General features: G+C 42.9%; 1 protein-coding gene across 1 annotated transcript in view; it reads left to right on the top strand.

Moving 5' to 3' along the window:
* The first annotated feature begins 1,572 nt into the window (after window positions 1-1,572).
* EPSTI1 (epithelial stromal interaction 1) overlaps window positions 1,573-25,233 on the top strand; it is a 102,115-nt gene continuing 78,454 nt past the window's right edge. The window contains exons 1-3 of the mRNA XM_014482918.2: window positions 1,573-1,883; window positions 21,157-21,215; window positions 23,018-23,101. Of these exons, the coding sequence (XP_014338404.1) occupies window positions 1,705-1,883; window positions 21,157-21,215; window positions 23,018-23,101 (322 nt within the window). The 5' untranslated portion in view covers window positions 1,573-1,704. The remainder of the gene's footprint in view (window positions 1,884-21,156; window positions 21,216-23,017; window positions 23,102-25,233) is intronic.

Genomic DNA, 25,233 nt, shown 5'->3' with positions numbered 1-25,233 from the left:
CACCCTCCATGTGGTTCTGATGCTCTCTGAAGTTCGAGACCCAAGTCTACTTGACAGACCTCTAACGCTGCAGGGTGGCCCAGAAGCCTTGACTCCCTTTCCTGACTAGCACCTCGCCACTGCCTTCTCCTCTCATGTGCCCCTCCACCCACTGCCTGCCCTTCATTCAATTCTTCTACTAGCTACCAAACATTATTTGTCTTTCTTTTCCAAGTACCAGTGTGTGGTTTAGTTGCTAAGTTGTATTCAACCCTTTTGCAACCTCTTTTGCAACTGTAGCCTGCCAGGCTCCTCTGTCCATGGGATTCTGCAGGCAAGAATACTGGAGGGGGTTGCCATTTCCTTCTCCAGGGGATCTTCTCCAACCAGGGATCCAACCCTAGTCTCCTGTATTGCAGGCAGTCTCCTGCCTTGCAGGCACATTCTTTACAGACTGAGCCAAGTACCAGTAAGACAAGCAAAACAATTGAGCTCCTTGGTGACTCCCTGACTACAGGCTGGGGTGCTCCACCATCCTGCCCCACCTGGAGTTAGGTACACACCTTGTCAGTTTAAGCCACAAGCCTCCTTCTTCCTGGTGAACTTCTTGACTTTTGTGGCTCGTTTCCAAATGTCTCTGAATTATTCAGAGGGGTTAAGCCCTAGTTTTCCTGAACATCCACAGAGGTTGGATCCCCAACCTCTGGGATCTGAGGTGGAGCTGATGTAGTAATAACAGAAATGAAGGGCATGATAAATGTAATGCACTTGAGTTATCCTGAAACCATCCCTCTCCAACAGTCGTTCTTCCAGGAAGTCAGGCCCTGGTGCCAAAACTGTTGGGGACCGCTGTCTTAGGGTACAGGTTAGGTGAAGGAAGAGACTTCTTTCAGGGTTGTACAGCCAACTTTAGGACAATGGTGATCAACCCAGCACACTTCAGAACCATATGGATGGGGGCACTAGTCCCCAGACCTACAGAATCTTGCAAATCTGTATTCCCACACCATGGTTGAATTATTGCCCAATGTCTTGCACAGAGCATGTATTTCATCAAAACTTCTTGACTGTCCGATCAGTCACTTAGCCGTGGAGTCATCGCTGCCTTCTCGCTGGCTTGCTTCTCTCCACTTGTGCTTTTTCTTTGATTTCACTTTCCATTTCCTGTATCTTGAGCTTACTCGGCAAAGCCAAACAGCAGCCTTTACTGGTGAAAGGCCAAATTGTGTCTAGATGATTTTAACTATTGACCTAATCTCTGGCATCTAAAGGTTAATACATTGTTCACAGTCTCAAATACTCTGCAGGAACTTCATATCAGGGTGACGAGTTAAACAGTCCCTAAGGCGTCTTTCAGGAATTTCAGTTACCTGGTGGCTACTCCGTGCTTACCCGAGGTGTCCGTGGCTGATCATAGACAGCTTTTAATCACCATTTAAAGTGGTTGTGAGATCCTCAAACCGACCCACCTGGAGCCGGCCAGGTTCGCTCCACATCCCTGGCTGGGCGGGGCGGCGGTCTCCTGAGATCAGGTCAGAGGGCGCCAGAGAGGAGCGAGGTCGGGGAAATCCTGCGGGGGCGGTGCTATCCGCTGCTGGGAGCGAGAAATCGAAACTCAGCTGTTAAAACCGCTGCCGCCGCTCTTGGAGTCGCAGTCTCGAGACCCGTCACGCATCCCAGCGCCGCCCGCATCCATCCTGCAGCGGCGTCGGCCGGGTCTGAACCATGTATACCCGCACTGGGGTGCAGGGCTCCGGGTTCGGGGCCCCCGCCGCCTCCCGCCCGACCCGGGACCCCCCTGCCTTGCGCGGGGAGCTGGGCCCACCGCAGGCGCCCAAGCAGGATTTGGAGGCGGCTCCCGAGAGGCCTTCGCGGGAGAGCACTGAGACCGCGGGCCCAAGATTGTAAGTATTTAACCACTTGTCCGGTGCGGCGGCGGCCCAGCAGGTCTTCCCCGAGCAGACCCGCAGGTTCTTCCCTGATCTTTGGAGTTTGAGACACGCGGGCCCAATCAGGGTTCACAACCGTGAATTACAGTATAAATTGAGAGTGCCAGTCGGGGCCCTTTCCTGAACATCCAAGCCCCTGTTCCTTTCCTGATTCTTTGGACCGGCTCCAGGATTGAAAGACATGCCTGTGTAGTGACTGCCTAGGCTTTTTGCGAATTTTCCAGGTGTCTCCAAAACTCATGCTCTTGTGTGTTAGTCGCCCAGTCGTGTCCGATTCTTTGCGACCTCATGGACTGTAGCCTGCCACATTCCTCTGTCCATGGGTATTTTCTAGACTGGAATACCGGAGTGGGTTGCCATTCTCTTCTCCAGGGTATCTTCCCAACTCAAGAATCGAACCAGGGTCTCCAGCATTGCAGACAGATTGTTTACCAACGGAGCCATCAGGGAAGCCCTTAAATAATATGAAAATATTTTAAAATTTCCTTTCTTAAAAAAAAAAAAAATCTTTGCCCTAAATAGTATCTTCACATCAGCTGCCAGGGTAAGGGTGAAGAGGGAATGTGTTATGGGGTAGAAGGTGCAAATATTGCCTCTAGGAGTTTGCAGCCCAACAACAAAATAGTGACCTCTTAGCATCAGAGGACTGAGTCAGAGAGGATGTGAATGGCTGCAGTGTTTCTTTTAAGAGTTTTTATTATTATTAATTTTTTGGACTGTGGTGGGTCTTTGTTGCTGCACATGGTCTTCCTCTTGTTGCCATGGGTGGGCTTCTCTTTGGAGCACAGGTTCTAGGTGTGGGGGGTTTCAGTCGCTGCAGCTCATGGGCTCTACAGTGTGGGCTCAGTAGTTGTGGGGCACGAGCTTCATTGCTCTGTGGCATGTGGGATCATCTTGGACCAGGGATTGAACTGGTGTCCCTTGCATTGCAAGGCAGATTATTAACCCCTGGACCACCAGGGAAGCCCTGCAGTGTTTCTTGTCTCCGGTGTTGAGAAGTGCTCTACATTTATCAACAGGTAGGTAGCATTATTCCTGGTCTTTGGTTTAGGGACTACAGTTACTATCCTGGAAACATTTATTATGTAAAGTGTCAGTGACGCTTTCTTTCCCACCAATGGATAAGCTACTTTATTAAGCTGACAGTAGGGTTTGTAAAGACGTTACTGCTTTTGAAGTGCTGCCTCTGTGAACCGGAACTTTCTATTGATAGGTGGTTTCATTTTCAGTTCTCCCTTTTCATCAACTTCTAGTTACATGAAAGGCAAATGTTGGTTGCTTAGGAACAATATATAAACTTATGACCAATAAACAGATTTTATTTCATCCCTTAACTTTTGAAAGAATTCATAAGTACCTGGCTTTTAATATTATTCAACTTAGAGTGGAACGTGAAGTCAAGTGGGCCTTAGGAAACATCACTGCGAACAAAGCTAGAGGAGGTGATGGAATTCCAGTTGAGCTATTTACAATCCTAAAAGATGTGCTGTGAAAGTGCTGCACACTTTCACAAATGTCAGCAAATTTGGAAAACAGCAGTGGCCACAGGACTGGAAAAGGTCATTTTCATTGCAATCCCAAAGAAAGGCAATGCCAAAGAATGCTCAAACTATTGCATATTTGATCTCACATGCTAGTAAAGTAATGCTCAAAATTCTCCAAGCCAGGCTTCAACAGTATATGAACCATGAATTTCCTGATGTTCAAACTGCGTTTAGATAAGGCAGAGGAATCAGAGGTCAAATTGGCAATATCTACTGGATCATCAAAAAAGCAAGAGAGTTCCAGAAAAACATCTATTTCTGCTTTATTAACTATGCCAAAGCCTTTGACTGTGTGGATCACGACAAACTGTGGAAAATTCTAGAAATGATGGGAGTACCAGACTACCTGACCTGCCTCCTGAGAAATCTGTATGCAGGTCAGGAAGCAACAGTTAGAACTGGACATGGAACAACAGACTGGTTCCAAATAGGAAAAGGAGTATATCAAGGTTGTATATTGTCACCCTGCTTATTTAATTTATGTGCAGAGTACATCATGAGAAACGCTGGGCTGGAAGAAGCACAAGCTGGAATCAAGATTGCCAGGAGAAATATCAATAACCTCAGATATGCAGATGACACCACCCTTATGGCAGAAAGTGAAGAGGAACTAAAGAGCCTCTTGATGAAAGTGAAAGAGGAGAGTGAAAAAGTTGGCTTAAACGTTCAACACTCAGAAAACTAAGATCATGGCATCTGGTCCCATCACTTCATGGCAAATAGATGGGGAAACAGTGATAGACTTTATTTTTCTGGGCTCCAAAATCACTGCAGATGGTGATTACATCCATGAAATTAAAAAACACTTGCTCTTTGGAAGGAAAGTTATGACCAACCTAGACAGCAGATTAAAAAGCAGAGACATTACTTTGCCAACAAAGGTCCGTCTAGTCAAGGCTATGGTTTTTCCAGTAGTCATGTATGGATGTGATAATTGGACTATAAAGAAAGCTGAGCACCAAAGAATTGATGCTTTTGAACTGTGGTGTTGGAGAAGACTCTTGAGAGTCCCTTGGACTGCAAGGAGATCCAACCAGTCCATCCTAAAGGAAATCAGTCTTGAATATTCATTGGGAGGACTGACGTTGAAGCTGAAACTCCAATACTTTGGCCACCTGATGCGAAGAGGTGACTCATTTGAAAAGACCCTGAAGCTGGGAAAGATTGCAGGCAGGAGGAGAAGGGGATGACAGAGGATGAGATGGTTGGATGGCATCACCGACTCAATGGACATGGGTTTGGGTGGACTCTGGGAGTTGGTGATGGACAGGGAGGCCTGGTGTGCTGCAGTCCATGGGGTCACAAAGAGTCGGACACGACTGAACAACTGAAGTGAACTTCATGAACTTAGAATTGCCCTTAGATGGGGTGGATGATCTGGATGATTGCAATTAGAAATTGCTGCATTTGTCTCCAACTCAGAGTAGCTGGGGGTGGGGGAATTCCTTACAGGTTCCCCCCACCCCGCCCCCCTGCACTGCCCCCACCCCCTACTGCAGTCCAGTAGGGGGACTCAGTGCCCTCACTCCCTGGGCCTGGAGTGTAAATAAGGTTCCATAAGCTGAGCATAGTGGCAAAGAAAAAAAAAAAAGGAGGGTTATCTGGTCATAATGGAAGTCCATTAATTTTGAGTAACTTCCAGCTCTATAAGCTGTAGCATTTGATAAAACAGAGGTCATGGATGTATGTTGATAATAAATACCCTCTATGCCTTTTTTTATATTATACAGCATCTACTTAGATGTAATTATTTAATTGCAAGCTCATAACATCACATAAACATTGGCAGTGGCATCTATCTGATTTCTTATTTGTAAATTAATTGTACCAGTAAATTACCCTCAGAATATTGATGATCTGAATTCTTCAGAAAGAGGTAGTTTTCTAATTAATTTTCCAGACCTCAGTATCTGAAGACCTCACTACAGACTATTTTGTAGTTTCTAATTTGCCAGTAGTCATTAGAGAGTTCATGGGTGGGTTCAGTTGTACTTCACAGAACTCATCATTTCCATGTGAACCAGCTGCAATGAGCAGGACATTATAAGATGCATTTCCTCTTAAGTATCTAACATGTAAGATCCTGCTTTGACCACTCTGAGCTCTTCTTACATCTCCATTAGTCACTTGTATCTGCTCTTTATACTTGGTTGTCTCCTTTAATGGAAGTAGGGAAGTAAAGAAACTGGTTGAACAGCAGATATTAATAACAGCTCAATAAAACTGACAAAAAGCCATTAAGATTTATTTTTCTGGGGAGAAATTAGAAGCATTTTCTGATGGAAAATTAAGAAAAAGGAAGGAGAGAGTTGAGTGCTTAATAGTGAAACCTCACGAGTTCTCTTTCAATGTGAGCTTATTTATATGATAAAGGGTTGAACTTTGACCTTGTTTTGTATGCATCCTTCCACTTATTCACTGAGGAAGCCTCAATCTGGGCAGAGGAGCAGGAGCTTTGATACCAGTTAAAGAACTTGGGTTCAAGTTCTGATTCTGCCATTCCTTACTCTCTGCACTCCAACAAGGTTTTAGCTATTTTATCTCTTAGTGTCTTCATTACGTGAAGTGGGATAATACCAGCCTCTCAGGGTCTGTGTGTGTCTGTATGTGTGAATGCATGTATGCATAAAACAATTTCATGCCTGGTAGAAAGGCAAATATCCAGTAAGTGTTGGGTGCTGATACCCTTGAATTCATTTCAGAAATGTCTCATTGACCAGGTACAGTGCTCTCACCCCGGAGTGTTTATGCCTTGTAAAAGCATACTGGTTTAAAACACTGACTTACATATGAAGAGACCTTAAGGCAGGTTGTTAGATTTCTGAGGTCCTCTGATAGACTCTAAGGCAAAGCTGAGCCCTTGACTCTATTTGGATTTAAGTAATTACAAGTGTTTACTAATAAATATGAGCTTTCCTAATTATTTTCAGTTGGTGATTTTATCTTGGCCTTAAATATTGTAAGCTGTTTATACAGATTTAAAGAGGAAAGAATGGGGACTTCCCTGGCGGTCCTGTGGTTACGACTCTGAGCTTCCACTGTCAGGGGCACGGGTGGGGAACTAAGATCCACAACCAGTCTTGTGTGTGTGGTGAAGCCAAGTAAATAGCGCAAACTTCTAATCAAAGTGATCCTTTACCCTTCCCCCAAACTCTAGATAAATATAAATGTAAGACTAAGACATGGGTTTTTCTGGAAGGGCATTTTACCCAAAAGGCTCTTTGCCTATGACAATAATACAGGCAAGGTTCAGATACTGGTCTATAACCATCTATAGAAGTGGTCCTTTAGCTTGATGCTAAAAAGATATTCTGAAAGTGAACCCATTGCGTGGATTTTTACTATACACTTAACTTGAACCTAATTTGTATACAAACTCAGTTTACCTTATTTGTGGCCAATTTTATAGTGAGAACTGTAGAAATAAAGATTAGCAAAAATAATGGCAAATACTTGTGGATTTAACATATGTATGTTAAAGTGGGTTACAAATATTAACTCTTAGATTCTTCACAACAACTTTGTAGTAAGAGAGGGTCTCTAGCTCTGGAAGTTTAATTAGAAATATAGGAACAAATACCTACTCAACAAAAAGACAAGCCCTTATGAAGCTTATGGTCTAATTAACGGGACAGACAGTTATCAAAGAATTACATGAGTAACTCTTTATATGCTCCGGGAAGCAGAGCCAGCACCTGAGCTAGCCCTGGGAGTAGGAGAATTACTTCCAGGAAAAGAGAGAATGTTTCAGCTGTAATCTACCAGATAAATTAGGAGTTGTGTCTTTTGTTTTGTTTCTGATGAATATGTTCTAACAATGATTATTTCTAATTAAATTCTGACAGTATTCAGAGTTGATATAGACCCCACAAGTTAAGGGCTCAGTCCCACAAATCTGCCCCCACTTTAGGAGTAAGCCAATAAGGGGGACTGCAGGCTACCCACATTTCTGACTACAAATTTGGCTGTTTCCCATGATCTCCCCTATGCCCAGGTTTAACAGTTCACTAGAATGACCCCCAGCACTCATGGATACCTCTGTGCTTACAATTACAGCTTTATTATACAGGATACAGCACTGGAACTGCCAAATGGAAGACATGGGGATGGGCGTTGCACAGCGCTTCCACACCTTTCGGGGTGGGTCACCCTCCTAGCACCTAGATGTGTTCACTAATTTGGAAGTGCCCTAAACTCACTGTTTGAGGATGTTTATTAAGGCTTTATCATATAAGCATAACGGATTAAACTGTTGGCCATCGGTGACTGAACTCAATCTCCAGCCCCTCTCCCCACCTCGGAGCTGGGGAAGGAGTAGACCTGAGGTTCTAACTCTAATCACAGGGTGTTTTTTTTTTTTTAATGGAAAACATCTCCAATCCTGAAGCTATCTAGGGCTCCCACCAGGAATCATTACTTTAACATGATTGATACCCTTCTAACTTAGAATTCCAAGGATTTTAAGGAGCTCTGAGCCAGGAACCGGGGACAGTGATCGAATACTTAAACTTCATTATACCAGCATTGTTTAAATAGCCTCTGTGGCAGCCAGGGAAGCCTGCTACTCAGATCTTCAAGACAACTTAAAGCGAGGAGCATAGCCAACTGACAGCTCTAGTGGCCATTCTTTGACTCCACTGCACCCTTTGCTCTGAGAGCACATTTATTTTGCCCTCTTTCCACCAAGGGCTGAGCATCCCAGTGTGGGACTTCTCTATGGGGCAGCTTTTGCCAGAATACTCCCCACGGACCTACCCAAGATTTTCTCAGAACTGTATACCAGTCCGAGGCTCTTCCTACTAATCCTCCTTCCCTCTCTCCTTTCACAGGAATCAGACCTGCTCACGTTCTCAAGGCTTTCCCCGCCTACTCCTGCTTGCTCCCTTTATCCTTCACAAGTCTTCCTCTCAGCAGATCTCTTGCTTGTCTAACCTCGTCTTGATGTCTGCTCCTTGGAAGACCCAAACCAACTCAGCCTTTAAGATACACCCTACTCCCAACCATAGCAGCTGAGACACCATGGCTATGGGAGTGTTCTGTGTTCTTTGGGAAGCCTCTCCTCTTCCTTATTTCCTTCTTTTGGGCTCAGGGGACATTCTCTAGTTTCTTACTCCAACCTCAATGCCTTCTCCAGCTTTTTCTGCTCCAGGGATGAAAGTAACCCCGGTAATTAATACTTCTTTTCTTCTTCATCTGCAAAATCTCAAGGGAGAGTGAAGGGAGAATAAAGAATGGCTTGGTAAGCCCACTGATTAATGGCCAATTCCTGATTTTTCTCTCTTAAAGAAGACGGTGTTGCATTAATATTAAACATTTTGTAAATGTAAGGTGAAATATAAGATGTGCTATATGATAATATAGTCATTAAGTTACAGCATTGGTCCCATTTTTATAAACATCACTATTTAATCATTGTTGAGTATACTCTTAATCCTGATGTATAATTTATGCCTAAAACAGACCATGAAAAAAACTTAAGTCATTCTTGATTCAGCTCATTTGGGAATCCGAACTAGCCACATAAAATAGTCTTAAATGAAATGCAAGTTTTTACAAACTTATGACATCTATAGGAACTGCTTTTCCTATTTCTTCACTGTGAATGTCCCAGATTTCTCTTCTGTCTCCTCTTATGACTGTAAGAAAATACGCTTTTGCCTGTAGGTGTTGAATGGCATGAAAGCATCAGGCTGCTACTTCTCCCTGGAGATGGAGAACCGAATAATGCTAGAGTTCCTTTTAGTGCTCTGAGATAATGGTACACGGGAAGAGAAAATCTATGATTGATTCTAATGAGTAATCTTCTTGATGGCTCAGTAAGGGTAGCTATTCATTAGGGAACTATTTAACTCAATCTCCAGGCCAGGCTCATAAGCATTCAGAAAGTTTGTGAAACAACAGATAGTATTTAACTCAATTATACAACTCAGTGAGCTGGGTAGGTGTCTCAATGATGACCGGATTCTACTAGGAAACTAATCAGTAGAGCTCTGCTGATTAGCTACTTGACTGATTTTAGACAGGAGAAATGTGACAAAGCATCGCAAATGTGGTAGCGGAAAGGAAATTAGTTGTGATCTAGAATAGTTAAATTGGGTACTCTGAGGGACTGAAAACCAAAAGAACAATCAATAGCTCCAACTCTGATGTCTCAAACTTGTAATGCTATGATACACACGTCATATAATTCATTTTTCTCTTCACAATGAACACTTTGCCCCATTTTAATTGAAGAAACTGAATCTTGAGAGAGTATATGATTTCCTAAGGTCTCATGGCTTTTTAAGTCACAGAACCAGCAGTCAAACCTGAATCTATCTACCAGAGTCTGGATCCTGAACATGATGGAGCTGAAGGAGGGAATGACCGTGCAGCTCATGAATTTCCTATCAATGGTCCTCTATTCACATAAGAAAATAGATTTTCTATAGGCTAAAGAGAGTGGTACTACATAGAATCAGCAATGTGACATTTATTTCCAGCTTTGACATGATGTGCATAGAGAAGTAGTTTGTCAGAGCAAACTTGCTGTGGGGATGCTCTGCTCTCTGCTGCGTTCCTCATGACAGCTTGGTTGGCTTGCATTAGAACAGTTTTCTCACTGTCACAGTTTCTGAGCAACCTAAACTACATGCTGCCTTCCAGCAATCTTTCAGACTTCTGACCATAGCCTAAGGTTAGCAATGCATTTGAGATTCATGACCTAGTACATGTATGGGATATGTGAGTTTGTAGATAATTGAAAAAAAAAATGTCAGAAAATAATTCTTACCCTTACTTACTACATGTGATGTACTTTGACATTTTCTATTCTGATTCATTAAAAATAAACCCATTAAATTGATTTCATGGCCCACTAGTGGGTTATCATCCACAGAGTGAAAAGCAAAGCATTGTTCTGTGCATGGCAGACAAGATTATTTGAGTGGATGGAAAGAAAAGACACTTTGGTTTGATTAGGTCAAATTTACCTTCCTGTTTATACAGGAGGGGAGGAATTATGGTCCTATTTAGGATGAATTTCCAACTTTTCTGCACTAGACTCCACTCCTCAGTATGATATGTATTTGCATTCTGCCAGGTCTTGGGGAGCAATCATTTTTGTTCAAATATAATATCAAAAGTGAGTGGGAATGTCTCAGAAAGTCTTTTGACAGCTGAAACAGTGAAACAATAAATCAGCAGTATGATGAAAGCCTGCACACACATAATACCTATAATAATCAGTAGAAGCATAGCAGAAATGGGGGGGGAGGAGAAACTTAGTTCAATTACACAGTAAGGTTACTTACTTCAAAGTCAGCAGAGTGTTGTAAGGTTATACATATTGTTAAGGTTAATTGCATCTATTCAGAATGCATTTGAATCTGAAACAAAAGCTTAACAGGAAAAGAAAAATCATCAAAGGGAGAAGACTGTATTTGAAGGGTCTGTTCTATATCAGAGAATCAGCCAATGATGGTTCCTTTGTTCTGTAATGTTGGTAACCATTCCCCCCTCCCCTAAACACTTAAAAGGCAATTTATTAAAGTCTGGAACAAAAACTGACCATTCAGGTATGACCTAAATCAAATCCCTTATGATTATACAGTGAAAGTGACAAAAAGATTCAAGGGATTAGATCTCATAGACAGAGTGCCTGAAGAACTATGGATGGAGGTTTGTGACATTGTACAGGAGGCAGGGATCAAGACCATCCCCAAGGAAAAGAAGTGCAAAAAGGCAAAATGTCTGCCTGAGGATGCCTTACAAATAGCTGTGAAAAGAAGAGAAGTGAAAGGCAAAGGAGAAAAGGAAAGATATACCCATTTGAATGCAGAGTTCCAAAGACTAGCAAGAAGAGATAAGAAAGCCTTCCTCAGCGATCAATGCAAAGAAATAGAGGAAAACAACAGAATGGGAAAGACTAGAGATCTCTTCAAGAAAATTAGAGATGCCAAGGGAACATTTCATGCAAAGATGGGCTCAATAAAGGACAGAAATGGTATGGACCTAACAGAAGCAGAGTATATTAAGAAGAAGTGGCAAGAATACACAGAAGAACTATACAAAAAAAAAAAAAAAATCTTCATGACCCAGATAATCGCGATGGTGTGATCACTCACCTAGAGCCAGACATCCTGAAATGCAAAGTCAGGTGGGCCTTAGAAAGCATCACTATGAACAAAGCTAGTGGAGGTGATGGAATTGCAGTTGAGCTATTGCCAATCCTAAAAGATGATGCTGTGAAAGTGCTGCACGCAATATGCCAGCAAATTTGGAAAACTCGGCAGTGGCCACAGGACTGGAAAAGGTCAGTTTTCTTTCCAATCCCAAAGAAAGGCAATGCCAAAGAATGCTCAAACTACTGCACAATTGCACTCATCTCACACGCTAGTAAAGGAATGCTCAAAATTCTCCAAGCCAGGCTTCAACAGTACGTGAACCATGAACTTCCAGATGTTTAAGCTGGATTTAGAAAAGGCAGAGGAACCAGAGATCAAATTGCCAACATCTGCTGGATCATGGAAAAAGCAAGAGAGTTCCAGAAAAACATCTATTTCTGCTTTATTGACTATGCCAAAGCCTTTGACTGTGTGGATCACAAGAAACTGTGGAAAATTCTGAAAGAGATGGGAATACCAGACCACCTGACCTGCCTCTTGAGAAATCTGTATGCAGGTCAGGAAGCAACAGTTAGAACTTGACATGGAACAACAGACTGGTTCCAAATCGGGAAGGGAGTACGTCAACCCTGTATGTTGTCACCCTGCTTATTTAACTTAAATGCAGAGTACATCATGAGAAATGCTGGGCTGGAGGAAGCACAAGCTGGAATCAAGATTTCTGGAAGAAATATCAATAACCTCAGATATGCAGATGAGATCACCCTATGGCAGAAAGTGAAAAAGAACTAAAGAGCCGCTTGATGAAAGAGGAGAGTGAAAAAGTTGGCTTAAAGCTCAATATTCAGAAAACTAAGATCATGGCATCTGGTCTCATCACTTCATGGCAAATAGATGGGGAACAGTGGAAACAGTGACAGACTTATTTTTGGGGGCTCCAAAATCACTGCAGATGGTGACTGCAGCCATGGAATTAAAAGACACTTGCTCCTTGGAAGACAAATTATGACTGACATAGACAGCATATTAAAAAATGGAGAGATTACTTTGCCAACAAAGGTCTATCTAGTCAAGGCTATGGTTTTTCCAGTGGTCATGTATGGATGTGAGAGTTGGACTATAAAGAAAACTGAGATCCAAAGAAATGATGCTTTTGAACTGTGGTGTTGGAGAAGACTCTTGAGAGTCCCTTGGACAGCAAGGAGATCCAACCAGTCCATCCTAAAGGAAATCAGTCCTGAATATTCATTGCAAGGACTGATGCTGAAGCTGAAACTCTTAATACTTTGGCCACCTGATGTGAAGACCTGTCTCATTTGAAAAGACGCTGAAGCTGGGCAAGATTGAAGGCAGGAGGAGAAGGGGACGACAGAGGATGAGATAGTTGGATGGCATCAGCAACTCAATGGACATGAGTTTGAATAAACTCCAGGAGTTGGTGATGGACAGGAAGACCTGGCGTGCTGCTGTCCATGGGGTCGCGAAGAGTTGGACACGACTGAACGACTGAACTGAACTGACAAAAACTGAAGCCATTTGCCATCTTTAAAACTCACGGGCTAGTATTATCCAGTGTTTGTTTTACTAGGGAGCCAGTGAGAGCAGATATCCTGGGCTACCTAGGATTTTAAGAAAATCTGAACCCCTGCTTTAAGAAATATTTAAATGTTTTCTCATTTAAAAATCCTTGGAATATATTTTTCATGGCTGGAAAAGTAAAGTTGTATCTGCTTGTTATAAAAATCTAAACTATATCAGGAATTCCCTGACAGTCCAGTGGTGAGGACTGAGCACTTTCACTGCTGTGTCCCAGGTTCAGTTCCTGATCCGGGAACTCAGATCCCACAAGCTATGTGGTATAGCCAGAAAAAAAAGTACCCCCCCCAACCCCAGAATAAAAAACTGAACATTACTAAACTAATATAGAAAGGAAAAATCCCTTGCCATTCAGAACCTCAGAAATAAACAAGCTGTTGATGTAAGGACCTCTTTAATGTAGGTTGTGCTTTTTCACTTTTTACACCAAGTAGAAAGTCTTAGAGCCATTATGCCCTTCAATTTCTACTGCCAATTGAAGGTGAGAAAAATAATGTCTTATATATAATTATTATGATTGCATATAATAAAATAGATATCTCTAAACAGGTATCTGAAGCATTGATGGCTTTGTTTCTCTCCTATAGAATAATTCTGAAGGTGAGTAGTCTAGGGCTGATAATAGTACAAATAATAGGCAACCTTAATAGAACTTTTGTTATTTCCTAGCTTTATTCTAAACACTTTATACTCTAAGTGATGGATACTTGTTATCCCCATTTTACAGGTGAAATAATAGAAAAACTAGGCAATTTGCTCAAAGTTATAGCTAGAAAGTAACAGAATTAGGGTTCAAAACCGGGCAATTTGGCAATGGATTACCACTAGTGTGGTGGTTTTACAGTTACAGGGCACCAGATCACTTCTTTCTGCTCTGCTATTTCTGAGGCATGTCGTCTATATCCAAGTTGCCTCACTGACCAAGATGGTTGCCTGAGCACCAGCTACCACTTCAACCATCCAGGAAGGGGGGAAGGCAACAAAATACCTTTCCTGTCCATCTGTCTTCACTTAATGGAGCTTTCCTAGACATCCTTCTCAATGGCTTCCCTTATATCTCAGTTTGTTAAACAATCACACGTCATGTTTGACTATAAAGAAGGTTGGAGACTATAGTCTTTACTGGGCACATTATTAACCTGAATAATACAGGAGTGCTTTTAGGAAGGAGGTGGTGAGAATGAATGGGTAGGTAGGCCAGCATATTGTCTGGTTTAGGCATTAAGGAGAGTCAAGCATATGAGCAGAAATCAATCATATGATCAAACTATTGCAGGAACTTCTCAAAATGCAAATGGGATATCTAAGGAAGAAAAATTTTAATGTAGTCCACATTACTGTTCAGAGTATTGATTTTAGAGAACTATTAAGGGTTTTCTTCTGGATGATGTTCTGTGCAATCTTTGTTTTATGCCTTGTACATTCTGCAGGATTATAATAGTGAACAGTTGAAATAACTGAAATGGTTAAGTGAGTGGTTATATCAATGATGCATCGATGTTGTGAAATATTATGTAACCATTTAATATTAAGCTTCTTATGTGCATAATCGGAAAAACCACTTACAAGTGAAAGCAGCATATAAAATTGGACTTAAGATATGACTGCTAAGTCTGCTAAGTCACTTCAGTCGTGTCTGACTCTGTGCAACCCCATAGACGGCAGCTCACCAGGCTCCCCCGTCCCTGGGACTCTCCAGGCAAGAACACTGGAGTGGGTTGCCATTTCCTTCTCCAATGCATGAAAGTGAAAAGTGAAGGGGAAGTCGCTCAGTCGTGTCCAACTCTTAGTGGCCCCATGGACTGCAGCCTACCAGGCTCATCTGTCCATGGGATTTTCCAGGCAAGAGTACTGGAGTGGGGTGCCATTGCCTTCTCCGAGGCTTGCTTACTACCTGCCTCAAAAATGGTGGATTCCACAATTCAGTATTCCTCAGCTGCAATGCAAACACTTTGTGTGTGTGCAACATCCATCATGTTAACCTGAAAAGAGAGAGACAGAGACCAGACATAAATATACTAATGCGGATGCTGTGCCATGAGTAATAGAGTCCTTTGTCTCTGACTCAGGAGTCTTGTCCTCTGTCAGCATCCATGACATAGTAATAGCCTGTTAGGCAAATATTTGCTTATAGGTAGGCTCCAGGCAATGAGCGACTTCACTTTCACTTTTCACTTTCATGCATTGGAGAAGGAAATGGCAACCCACTCCAGTGTTCTTGCCTGGAGAATCCCAGGGACGGGGGAGCCTGGTGGGCTGCCGTCTATGGGGTTGCACAGAGTCGGACATGACTGAAGCTACTTAACAGCAGCAGCAGCAGCAGGCTCCAGTCACATCCCAGACCTGACATCTCTGTCCTCTGAAAATGTGAGTGTCTTGTAGTTTTTTACTGAGGAAGCAACTTAAAACATTTTTAAGTATTCTTACCAACTGGTCCTCATCTCTGCTTCCATCATATGGTTTTTGGTCTCTTAAAGACGGCAAGTCTCTATAGTGTTACGTGTGTTTTAAGTGAAGAAGCATCACATCTTTCAGCTCTGTGCTATATGATTATCTGGGTAAGATAGTAATCTGAAGCTGGAGTACATACCACGTCATGTGCCCTAATCAGGTGGGATTGCCTCCGCCTGACAGAGGGGGCACTCTTCTGATTTGCGTCAGTTTACCGCCTCTCACTAAGCCATGAGTCTACATGAGGATCCTGGGTGGAGATACGTGTGTGTGTCCCTCTTTCTGCTTTCCATAAAGGTGTATTATGAACAAAGGCCCTGGTGTCCTGATGGTCTCTTATCTTTTCTGTCTGGGTGCCTATGCCGCCAGCCTTCTGGACATCGGTTCAGCCCTCCATCAGAAGCTATGAGAGAACTAACCAGCCTCACATCAGCCTCTTGGGTGTGCAGACAAAGTCCTGGGCTCTTCAGACTCTGAGACTAAAGAGAATTCACTAGTCCTTCCACACCAGGGATGTGGAATATGGGTCAGGGCTGATGTGACAGGCTAGGGATCAAGGATGATTTACTCAGCCTGATCTTGTCATTTTTTTTTTTTTTTAACTTAGGAATATGGTTTCTTTACAAAAGAACTCTTGAAAACCTGAGTGCCCTATAAGTTGACTCACATTGGTTAAAAACATATGCTTGAGTCCTGTGCTGAAAACCATGTTTTAAAAACCAATATGGAAAACCATATCTAGAAATTAAACATCCAGTGCCTTTGTATAGTTTTCTTTCTTTCTTTTTGGCCATGCTGGGTCTTCGTTGTCATACAGGCTTTTTCTCTCGTTGCGGTGCGTGGGCTTCTTGTCACGGCTTCTCTCGTTGGGCTCTGGATCAACAGGCTTCGGGAGTTGCAGCTCATGGGCTTAATTGCTCTGAGGCATGTGGGATCTTCCCGGACCAGGAATCGAAGCTGTGTCTTCCACATTAGCAGGTGGATTACTTACCACCGAGCCACCAGGGAAACCCCTATCCACTACGTTTGATTAGCCAAAAAATTTTTCGTTCTTTCAGTGTCCCCCAAAGGTAAGATTTTCTTGAACTATGAAAACCTCAAACCAGCTTTTTATAGGACAGTAAACTTTGTGTCTACTGTTCTGCTTTATCTGTTTGTGATGTAATCTCTTTCTGAATTTTTGCTTGTGACTACATTCCTTTTTCAGTCAAATTGGTGTTGTTCCTAATTAGAAATTTAAATTACATCTGCTGTGGTTTATACACACCAGGGGATATATTTATGTAATACTTTTATCCAGCCCAGATAGTCTTCATAACTTCAACAAAACATTTTTTTCATAGAGTGCTTATTGATGAGACCTTATTAAAAACATGCAAGAATGTACACCAGAGAGACAGTGGTGTGGCTTAGGAGAGAGCTCACAAGGCAAAGAGTTCTTAAATATATATATTTTAATGGTACAGAAAAACATTTTCCCCTTGTCACATGCTAATCTTTATACGTTCTCCCTTAGTATATCTCATGGATGTGGGCTGTTGGAAAGTGAGAATAATCTTACAAATGGAGATGTTTCATTAAATTTCAATGAGGTAATTAAGGAAACTCATTTTCAAAGATATACATTTATTTCAGTGGCTTTTGAATGTTGCTTAATCAGAAAATGACTGGAATACTAAATATAGTTAGGTTGGGCTTGTCTCCATCAGCAGCTTTGAGAGTCAGGCTGTTGAAAGGGATGACATGGAGGTTAAAACAGCGGAGGCCCTTGCTGTGGGTGGAAACTAATTGGCTGAAAACATGAATAAGTTATACTTGTTATTCATGTCAAGGAAAAGCCAAGAGAGCAGGGATGAATATTTGTGTCTACCCAGGCATTAGGCTGTGCCACAGGATATTAAAAAATAAAAAGTCGATCCTTAAACTTAAGCAACTCTTCCTACAGGAAGGAAGAGGGATAGAGGCTTCATTACTTGGCCAGTGCTTTCTTCTGAATATTATGTTTCAGCTTTGACATTTTCAGCCAAAAAAGTACTGCTAAGAAGGTTGCTAAGGAATTCTTTAACATAAAACATTTATTACTTGGACCACTGTCCTTGAGCCCAGGGTTATGTTTAAATGTTTTCAGTTAAAAGCTTCTGATTTCAAGGCTGCTGCTGCTGCTGCTGCTAAGTCGCTTCAGTCGTGTCCGACTCTGTGCGACCCCAGAGACGGCAGCCCACCAGGCTCCCCCGTCCCTGGGATTCTCCAGGCAAGAACACTGGAGTGGGTTGCCATTTCCTTTTCCAATGCATGAAAGTGAAAAGTCAAAGTGAAGTTGCTCAGTCGTGTCTGACTCTTCACGACCCCATGGACTGCAGCCTACCAGGCTCCTCCGCCCATGGGATTTTCCAGGCAAGAGTACTGGAGTGGGGTGCCATTGCCTTCTCCGGATTTCAAGGCTAGAGAATTCTTTTCTCATGGCCCTGTTCTGAGTCTGGGTACTTGTCAGCTACCTATGTTGGCCATAGATTGACCGTAGTCTTATTTAATCCTAAGACTAAAGATTCTATGTGATGTTGTCATGCTGCTGCTAAGTCCCTTCAGTTGTGTCCGACTCTGTGCGACCCCATAGACAGCAGCCCACTAGGCTCCCCTGTCCCTGGGATTCTCCAGGCAAGAATGTTGTCATACTTAATTAGATTAGATATTGTAGAATAAAATCTTTTACAAACTGTTTTTTTTTCTTTTCAAACCTTTCCTGAAAATTTCATAAGAGAGATTCATGGAATTTGGAAAATTCTCTATAAAGCTTCTCTTAGCGAACATCCTTGTGGTCTGCTCTGATGGTTTCATGAATTGTTCCTAAGTGTGCATGCTCAGTTACTCAATTGTGTCCAACTCTTTATGACCCCATGGACTGTAGCCCTCCAGGCTCCTCTGTCCTTGGGATTCTCCAGGCAAGAATACCGGAGTGAGTGAGCTGCCATTTCCTTCTCCAGGGGATCTTCCTGATCCAGGGATCAAACCAGAGTGTCTTATAAGTCTCCTGCACTGGCAGGTATAAGCTCTGTTAAAGGGGTTGTATCTGTTTTTTTGGTATCTCTCCTCTCTCCTCATAAGTCCCTAACACACAAGACCATAGTGGGTGCTGAGTTACATTTACTTCCTTTGTTTGGAAGTCTATCAAGAGGCCAAAGTTAAGGACAGTCATATTTGATGTTTTCTACTTTGAGATGAATGTTTACCTCCAGACACCCCCCTGGTTTAAGTCAAAAGTGCTAGGTTTGAGTCTCAACACAATTGCTTAAAAAAACCTTATGATTTTTGGCATATGATTTAACCTCTATGTCTTTATCAGTATTTATGAATCCTTCAATTCCCTTTTGGGGCTTCCCAGGTGGCTTAGTTTGGTAAAGAATCCGCCTGCCAATGCAGGAGCTTCAGGAGACGTGATTTCAACCCCTGGGCCAGGAAGATCCCCTGGAGGATGAAATGGCAACCCACTCCAGTATTCTTGCGTGGGAAATTTCACGGAGAGAGAGGAGCCTGGTGGGCCACAGTCCATAGGGTCGCAAAGAGTCAGACACGACTGAGCGACTGAGCATGCACGCACAATTCCCTTTTAGTCCAAGTATTTGAAGACAGCTTGATTGATCTACATCCCTGCTTCTCAAAGTGTGGTCCCCAGGTCCAGAACATCATCATCATCTGGGAATTGTTAAAAAGGCAAGTTATAGGCTCCTCCATCCCCCACATACCGGTTGAATCAGAAACTCAACATTTTATAAACCCTCCAGGTGATTCCGATGCATGTTAAAGTTTAAGAACTACTGATTTGCAGTGTAGTCAAACCCCTGGTATGTTGAGAAGCTCCATACCACCATGTGAGGGGATCCTGAGGCTTCTGCAGTCATTTCTTCCTTGGCATTTAAATCCAGCACCTCATGTTTCATCTTTAAGGCCCTGCAGAATGGCTCACTGTTGCATCATATTCAAGTCTGCAGGTATGAACTGCAGCTCTCAAGCTTCTATCAAGGGTGGCCACTTCAGTGAAAAATCTTTCTGAGGGTGAACAAAAAATATGCAATGGACAAGGGATTAATTTCCAGTGGTGGCCTCCTAATTTTGTATTCATCACGTTGTACGTTTGTGAGGCTACACAGGCAACATCTGCTGATATCCGTTAGGTAGTTGGGCACCCAGCAGCCACATTTGCATGCAGAGGGGGTCACACACCTCCCGTGTACAAGTCTAAAATTAAAGCGCAGTTTGAAGCTGGCTGAAGGCTCACTGCTAGGAAAATAATGAGATAAGGAAGAAACGGGTTCTGTTAATCAGCACTTTTGGCCTCTACTGTTCAATCTTTGCTAATTTGTCCTTTGAAACGGTACAGTCTGTGTTGGACGGAGACTTCTAAGCGTATCTGGGCTTTTTTTTTAAAGGCCGACGTTTATAAGCTGATTGTATTTATCCATAACATTTCCCCTCACACTGTACCCATATGTGTGCTGCATTCGGTTGCTGTGTTATGTTTTTGCTGTATGAAATAGTCATACTTTTGTGGGATTACATGCATCATGACAAAGAAGAGCCACCGCAGCACAGACTCACAGACTGGGGTCTGTGGTATCATTTCAGTTCAGTCCACATTCATCAAGCAGCTACTTTGTGCCAGGGGCTGGGCATATACAGATCAATCAAGTGGAGTTTCTGCCTGCAAAAGCTCACAATGTTTGAACAACTCCTTGTATCTCAGTGCTGAATATTTTTGCCTAATTGAAGTTTCCCCTAATTCCCACTCCCTCCCCACCCGCCCATCCTGTGCCCAGTGAACTGAAGTGACTCTTGGCTTCTCTGAGCTCCTGATTATGCTCAACCTGTGTCCCCAGAAAAATGAGGGGCCCAGTGGACCCCTGCCTGGAAGTCAAAGCCCCAAAACCCAAGACTGTGGCCATCTGGCCACTCAAATGGGTCATTAAGAAGAGGTGTCTGCATTGAAATGGCCCCTACACCCAGTTTGCGGCAATGAAAAAGGAGCGTGCCCTATATTCCCAGTGTGGGTGACATGGGAGAATTCCAGTCATCTCAAGTGGATGTGCCCTTGAGGGCCACAGGGAGGAACAGTGGAGTCCTACGGTTTACCGAGAGCTAATGGTGAAGTAGTCACTTGTCAGGCTTCACCAACTGCTCTATATTTCCATATTGAGCCATGTGTTCTTGTTTTACTTTGACAACTAGATTGTAAGCTCCTGGAGAACATGGGTCTTTAGAGAATGATTATTTTTCATAGTACTTTTTTGATGGTGATGATCATAAATACAGTACATTATCACAAAGAATATCTGGTGGCTTATATGCATTAATAATTTCTCATGGGGACTTCCCTGGTGATCCAGTGGCTAAGATTCTGTCCTCGCAATGCAGGGAGCCTGGGTTTGATCCCTGATCAAGGAACTAGATCCCACATGCTGCAACTAAGTTCTGATGTAGCTAAATAAATATTTAAAAAAAAATTTCTCCCGGTAATTGATTTTTTTCTCTTCTTTCTAGCACAGGTGCATATACCTTGATAGCACCAAATGAAAAACGAAGAAATGAGATACAACAGAGTATGTATATTATTTAACACTCAAAATACTGCTCATTTTCTTAGTAGAATTGGCTTGCATTGGTCTGAAGAATTTTTAGTTTCTGATCTGTATAGACTCACTGGAGCTCATTTTTTTCCTTTTTAAGTTTTGGCAGTTTTAATTATACCTTTTAAAACTATTTTATTGTTAATGCTTCTAAATTTCTTTCTCTATGCTAATAGCAGAACTCATTGCGTAATCATAAATCTGAGGTTTCTATTGCAATTAAACAATTTCACACCTATTGCCAACCGACCTATCAAGTTCCTGCAAAATTGGGCTTACTTCAGATATCTTTACAGGACTAGGAACACTTTTGAAAGGGACAAGCGATACATGAAATAGATTATAAAATAATCTTTTTCCTGGATCTGTTCCATTCCTTCTTAATGGAATTTTTCTTTAGTTTCTGTGCTCGTTTAATTTTGTAACCAACAGAGTCTAACCTCAGCTGTTTTTATTGGTGACTTCACTTTCCTTCTCTAGATTGTAAGCTCTTTGAGGGCAGGGCTACATCTTGCTTGTTTTTGTGCTCCTTGTACCTAGCGGACATACAACACGATTAATGTAGTGTTAATGTTACGGTAAAATAAGGGCTGCTGTTTAAAGAGACAGCATTAATATTTTCGAGTTAGGAGGAGAACTAAAGTTCATTTCATTCACAGAGAAGTTTCTGAGGCTTGTTCAAGTCAGCTATGGGGCTAGCACTGAGATCTTGTGCTCTCCATTCCTGATCTTCCTACGAAATTTGATTTTGTAATGACTGATGAACATAAGGACATAGCAGGAAGGCAGCTGTCTAACGGTCTCCACTGGACGAGCAGCCTCCTAGGTGGCATATCTGAGTCTGTGCAGAGTATGACCGTCCCAGTGGTGCAGACGTGGTGACTGTGGGTACTGCCTGCAGTTGATCAATGGAATCCCAGAGATTCTGGCATCTTACACGTTTTTTATTTAAATGGTCAACAGGAATTTAAGCTTAAGTGTGGTCTGGATTTTTGAGATGTTTCAGAAGTTGTTTTTTTTTCCTCTAATAATTAAAAAATATAAATGGATGTTTGAAATAATCATGTCTCATGAGATACCTTGGAAAAAACAGAACTAGTATCTCTGGCGCCCCCTGCTGCCAGTCAGTGTATACTTGGGGAATTGGGCACTGCTCCACAAGGAGTAGGCTCAGCTCAGTGGGCCCAGGTAGTAGGAATTGGAGAGCCCTCATTCCTCACGGTTACAGTGATCTTGGGGAATATTTAAAATGCAGCAGATACAGGCATCAGAATTCTACCGGGGCTTATGTTTACTGTGTGTGCAAAGTTCTTATTGCCGCATGAATGTTTTGCATACACCCTATAGGAAACTTTTAACATTAAATGATGTGCGCTTGGTCGCTTCAGTCGTGTCCAGCTCTCTGCGACCCTATGGACCATGGCCTGCCAGGCTCCTCTGTCCATGGAATTCTCTGGGCAAGAATACCGGAGTGGGTTGCTATTTCCTTCTCCAGGATTAAATGATGTAGGGTTTGAAAAATGCCAGGATGTGAGGAAGAACTAAACTTCTTTATTTAGCAGGAGTTTACCTTGTTTTCACATCTGTACTTCTGTGTCAGCTCTTGGAGAGAAAGTGCCTTAGGGTGACCCCAAGGGGTTAGGACTAGGTGGTGGCTTCCTTTCCTGGATATCTCGCCCACTCATGCCCGCATGTAGTTAAATGTCCATCTCAAGGGAGCGGTTTCCTTTTCGCACTCTAATAATTGATGATTTCATATTTCTCACCTGACTTAGGGGCTGCGAAAGAGCTGGAGGAGCTGGAAAGGTGGAAGAAACAACAAAGGGAGAAGTCCATTAATCTACCGCCCATGACGCTAGGTAAGCCAGCAAGCCAATTGCTTGAATGCAGGAGAACAAGGCCGCCCAACAATCTGCTTAGCACCTTGCCCACATCTGTCTTTCAGCGTCCGTTATAGGTCCTTGGGTCATTGTGCTGCTTGGAATGAAATGCATTTAAAGTCAAAACATACATTTAAAGTCAGAAGTATGCAGGTAAACCGTTGTTTCTGACTCTCTGCAAATAGCAAACAGATGATGCCACAGTTATGGGGGAATAAGAAGATGGCTTAATTGCCAAATAATTTACAGCCTCTTAGTTGATCAGCTCTGAAGAAATCTTACCTAGGGCGTCGCATATGCCTCGTCATAGCTCTTACTCCCATCCTGATTAGTGCTATCACAAGCATATTAATCATGGCAGTTAACTGGTTATGGGAGAAAAAATTGGAGGGTCAATTCTGACAGTAAGATGTCAGTGGGCTGGGGACACGGGGTAGGTATAGAGATAATATCATCTGTGTTTTCATTTGCAAATAGAGACTTTGGGGCCTCTGGAGCATGCGGCAGTGTGATAAATTGCATGGGCTGCTTCTGCCCGGCGTTTGACTCACTCACCAGGGAAGTCCTCTCATGCGAAGCATTCACGTCTTCTCTCTGCCAGCAGCAGCTGGGAGCTTCAAGGGCTGGACGCGCCGTTCCCACAGGTTTAGTTTGCACAAATGTGGTAGAATCAGGGGCCACTGACTCTCACAGTAGTTTGCAAGAAGTACTTTTTCCAAGATGTCGGTAGAAATAAGCTCATTTGGTGATTGTGTACAAGCAATAGCATTATCATTATCATCCCACTGTATTTCATGAATGGGGTTCATCTCATGTCACCTTTATGCTGAAGAAGCTGCATTTGAGGGGTACAACCTGGAGGACAGCTCTGTCTTTCCTAACTGGCCCCCTCACACTAGCTATCTGGGTCTGTTTTTTTCCCCTATGTTCTTTGGATGAAATTAGATCTTTGTGGTCTTTCTCAAATAATAAAGTTGTCCAGCTAATTCTAGGCATAAAACAGTGTCTTTTCAGTAAGTTCAGCCCTAAATACTGGTCATGACTCTATTGCTAATAGAGATTAAAGCTTCTTCCCTGTTCCAGCCCGGGCCTGCTTTCCTTTTTTTGCCATGCCACGTGGCATGTGGGATCTAGTTCCCCACCGGGGATCGAACCCCTGCCCTCTACAGTGGAAGCATAGAGTCCTAACCACTAGACCACCAGGGAATTCCCATCCTGGGCCTATTTTGGATAGAAAGTTGGCAAAGGAAATGAGTGTGGCTGAATTTTTCTCTATTGACTCCTCGGTTTCTCTGTTGATTCCTCCTCCTTGTGGGTCAAAGGAAGAAGAAGAGATTATGGTCTCTCTTGCACCGATACCAGTTTCCTCAAGTTTTGGGGTGTTTTTGCTGTGCATCTCATCCCTGGGGTCCTTGAAGTTCTTCAGAGACCCCCTTTTGCTCGCCGTCCATCTCTCACCTGGCTTTCCCTGATGTAGATGATACTTTTCTGCTGTTGGCTCCTGGTAGCTAGACTACCTTTGTAGAGCTCCATTGTGCCTATGGAGTTGTCCACAGGGGCAAGTCCCTTTTAAAGTGGCTTTAGATTGGCATTCTCTTTCATGACAGCCAGACTGGGAGTGTGGGAAACACTTGTGTACTCTTCCCACAGACTCTGGGAATACAGGCCATTTGCCCTGTGGCCACTTCTTCTTGATGACCAGTCTGAGTAGCCACTTGAGGACAGCCATGTGCCTTCTGGCACTGTCTTTCCTATGCATAGGTCCCTCAGTCTTCTGGGGACACAGCTTGAGCTCTTCAAATGATTTTCATTAAATCTCTCTTACTCACATTGAAGATGTGAAGATTCTTCCTTCCCCAAACACATACTCAGAGAAGATGAAATTCACAAAGACATCTTTTCTCTGATTTCTACCTCCCTTTGACCTAGCTAACCTCTTTTACAGGCTGAAAGTAGTTGCCAATTAATGTTCCCCAAACTGGTTTTAAGTTACCCCCTTGCAGATCCTGCTTAGGGAGCTAAGCACTTGCCTTGGGTATTTGGAGATGTTGGTGTCTATTGTCTTGGGGTCTTAAGCAAAAATGATCAGGAGTTCTGGTATTTGGTGTATC

This window comes from Bos mutus, chromosome 12 (genome assembly GCF_027580195.1).
Source record: "Bos mutus isolate GX-2022 chromosome 12, NWIPB_WYAK_1.1, whole genome shotgun sequence".
Taxonomy (NCBI): domain Eukaryota; kingdom Metazoa; phylum Chordata; class Mammalia; order Artiodactyla; family Bovidae; genus Bos; species Bos mutus.
This window is presented reverse-complemented; position numbering and strand designations above follow the sequence as displayed.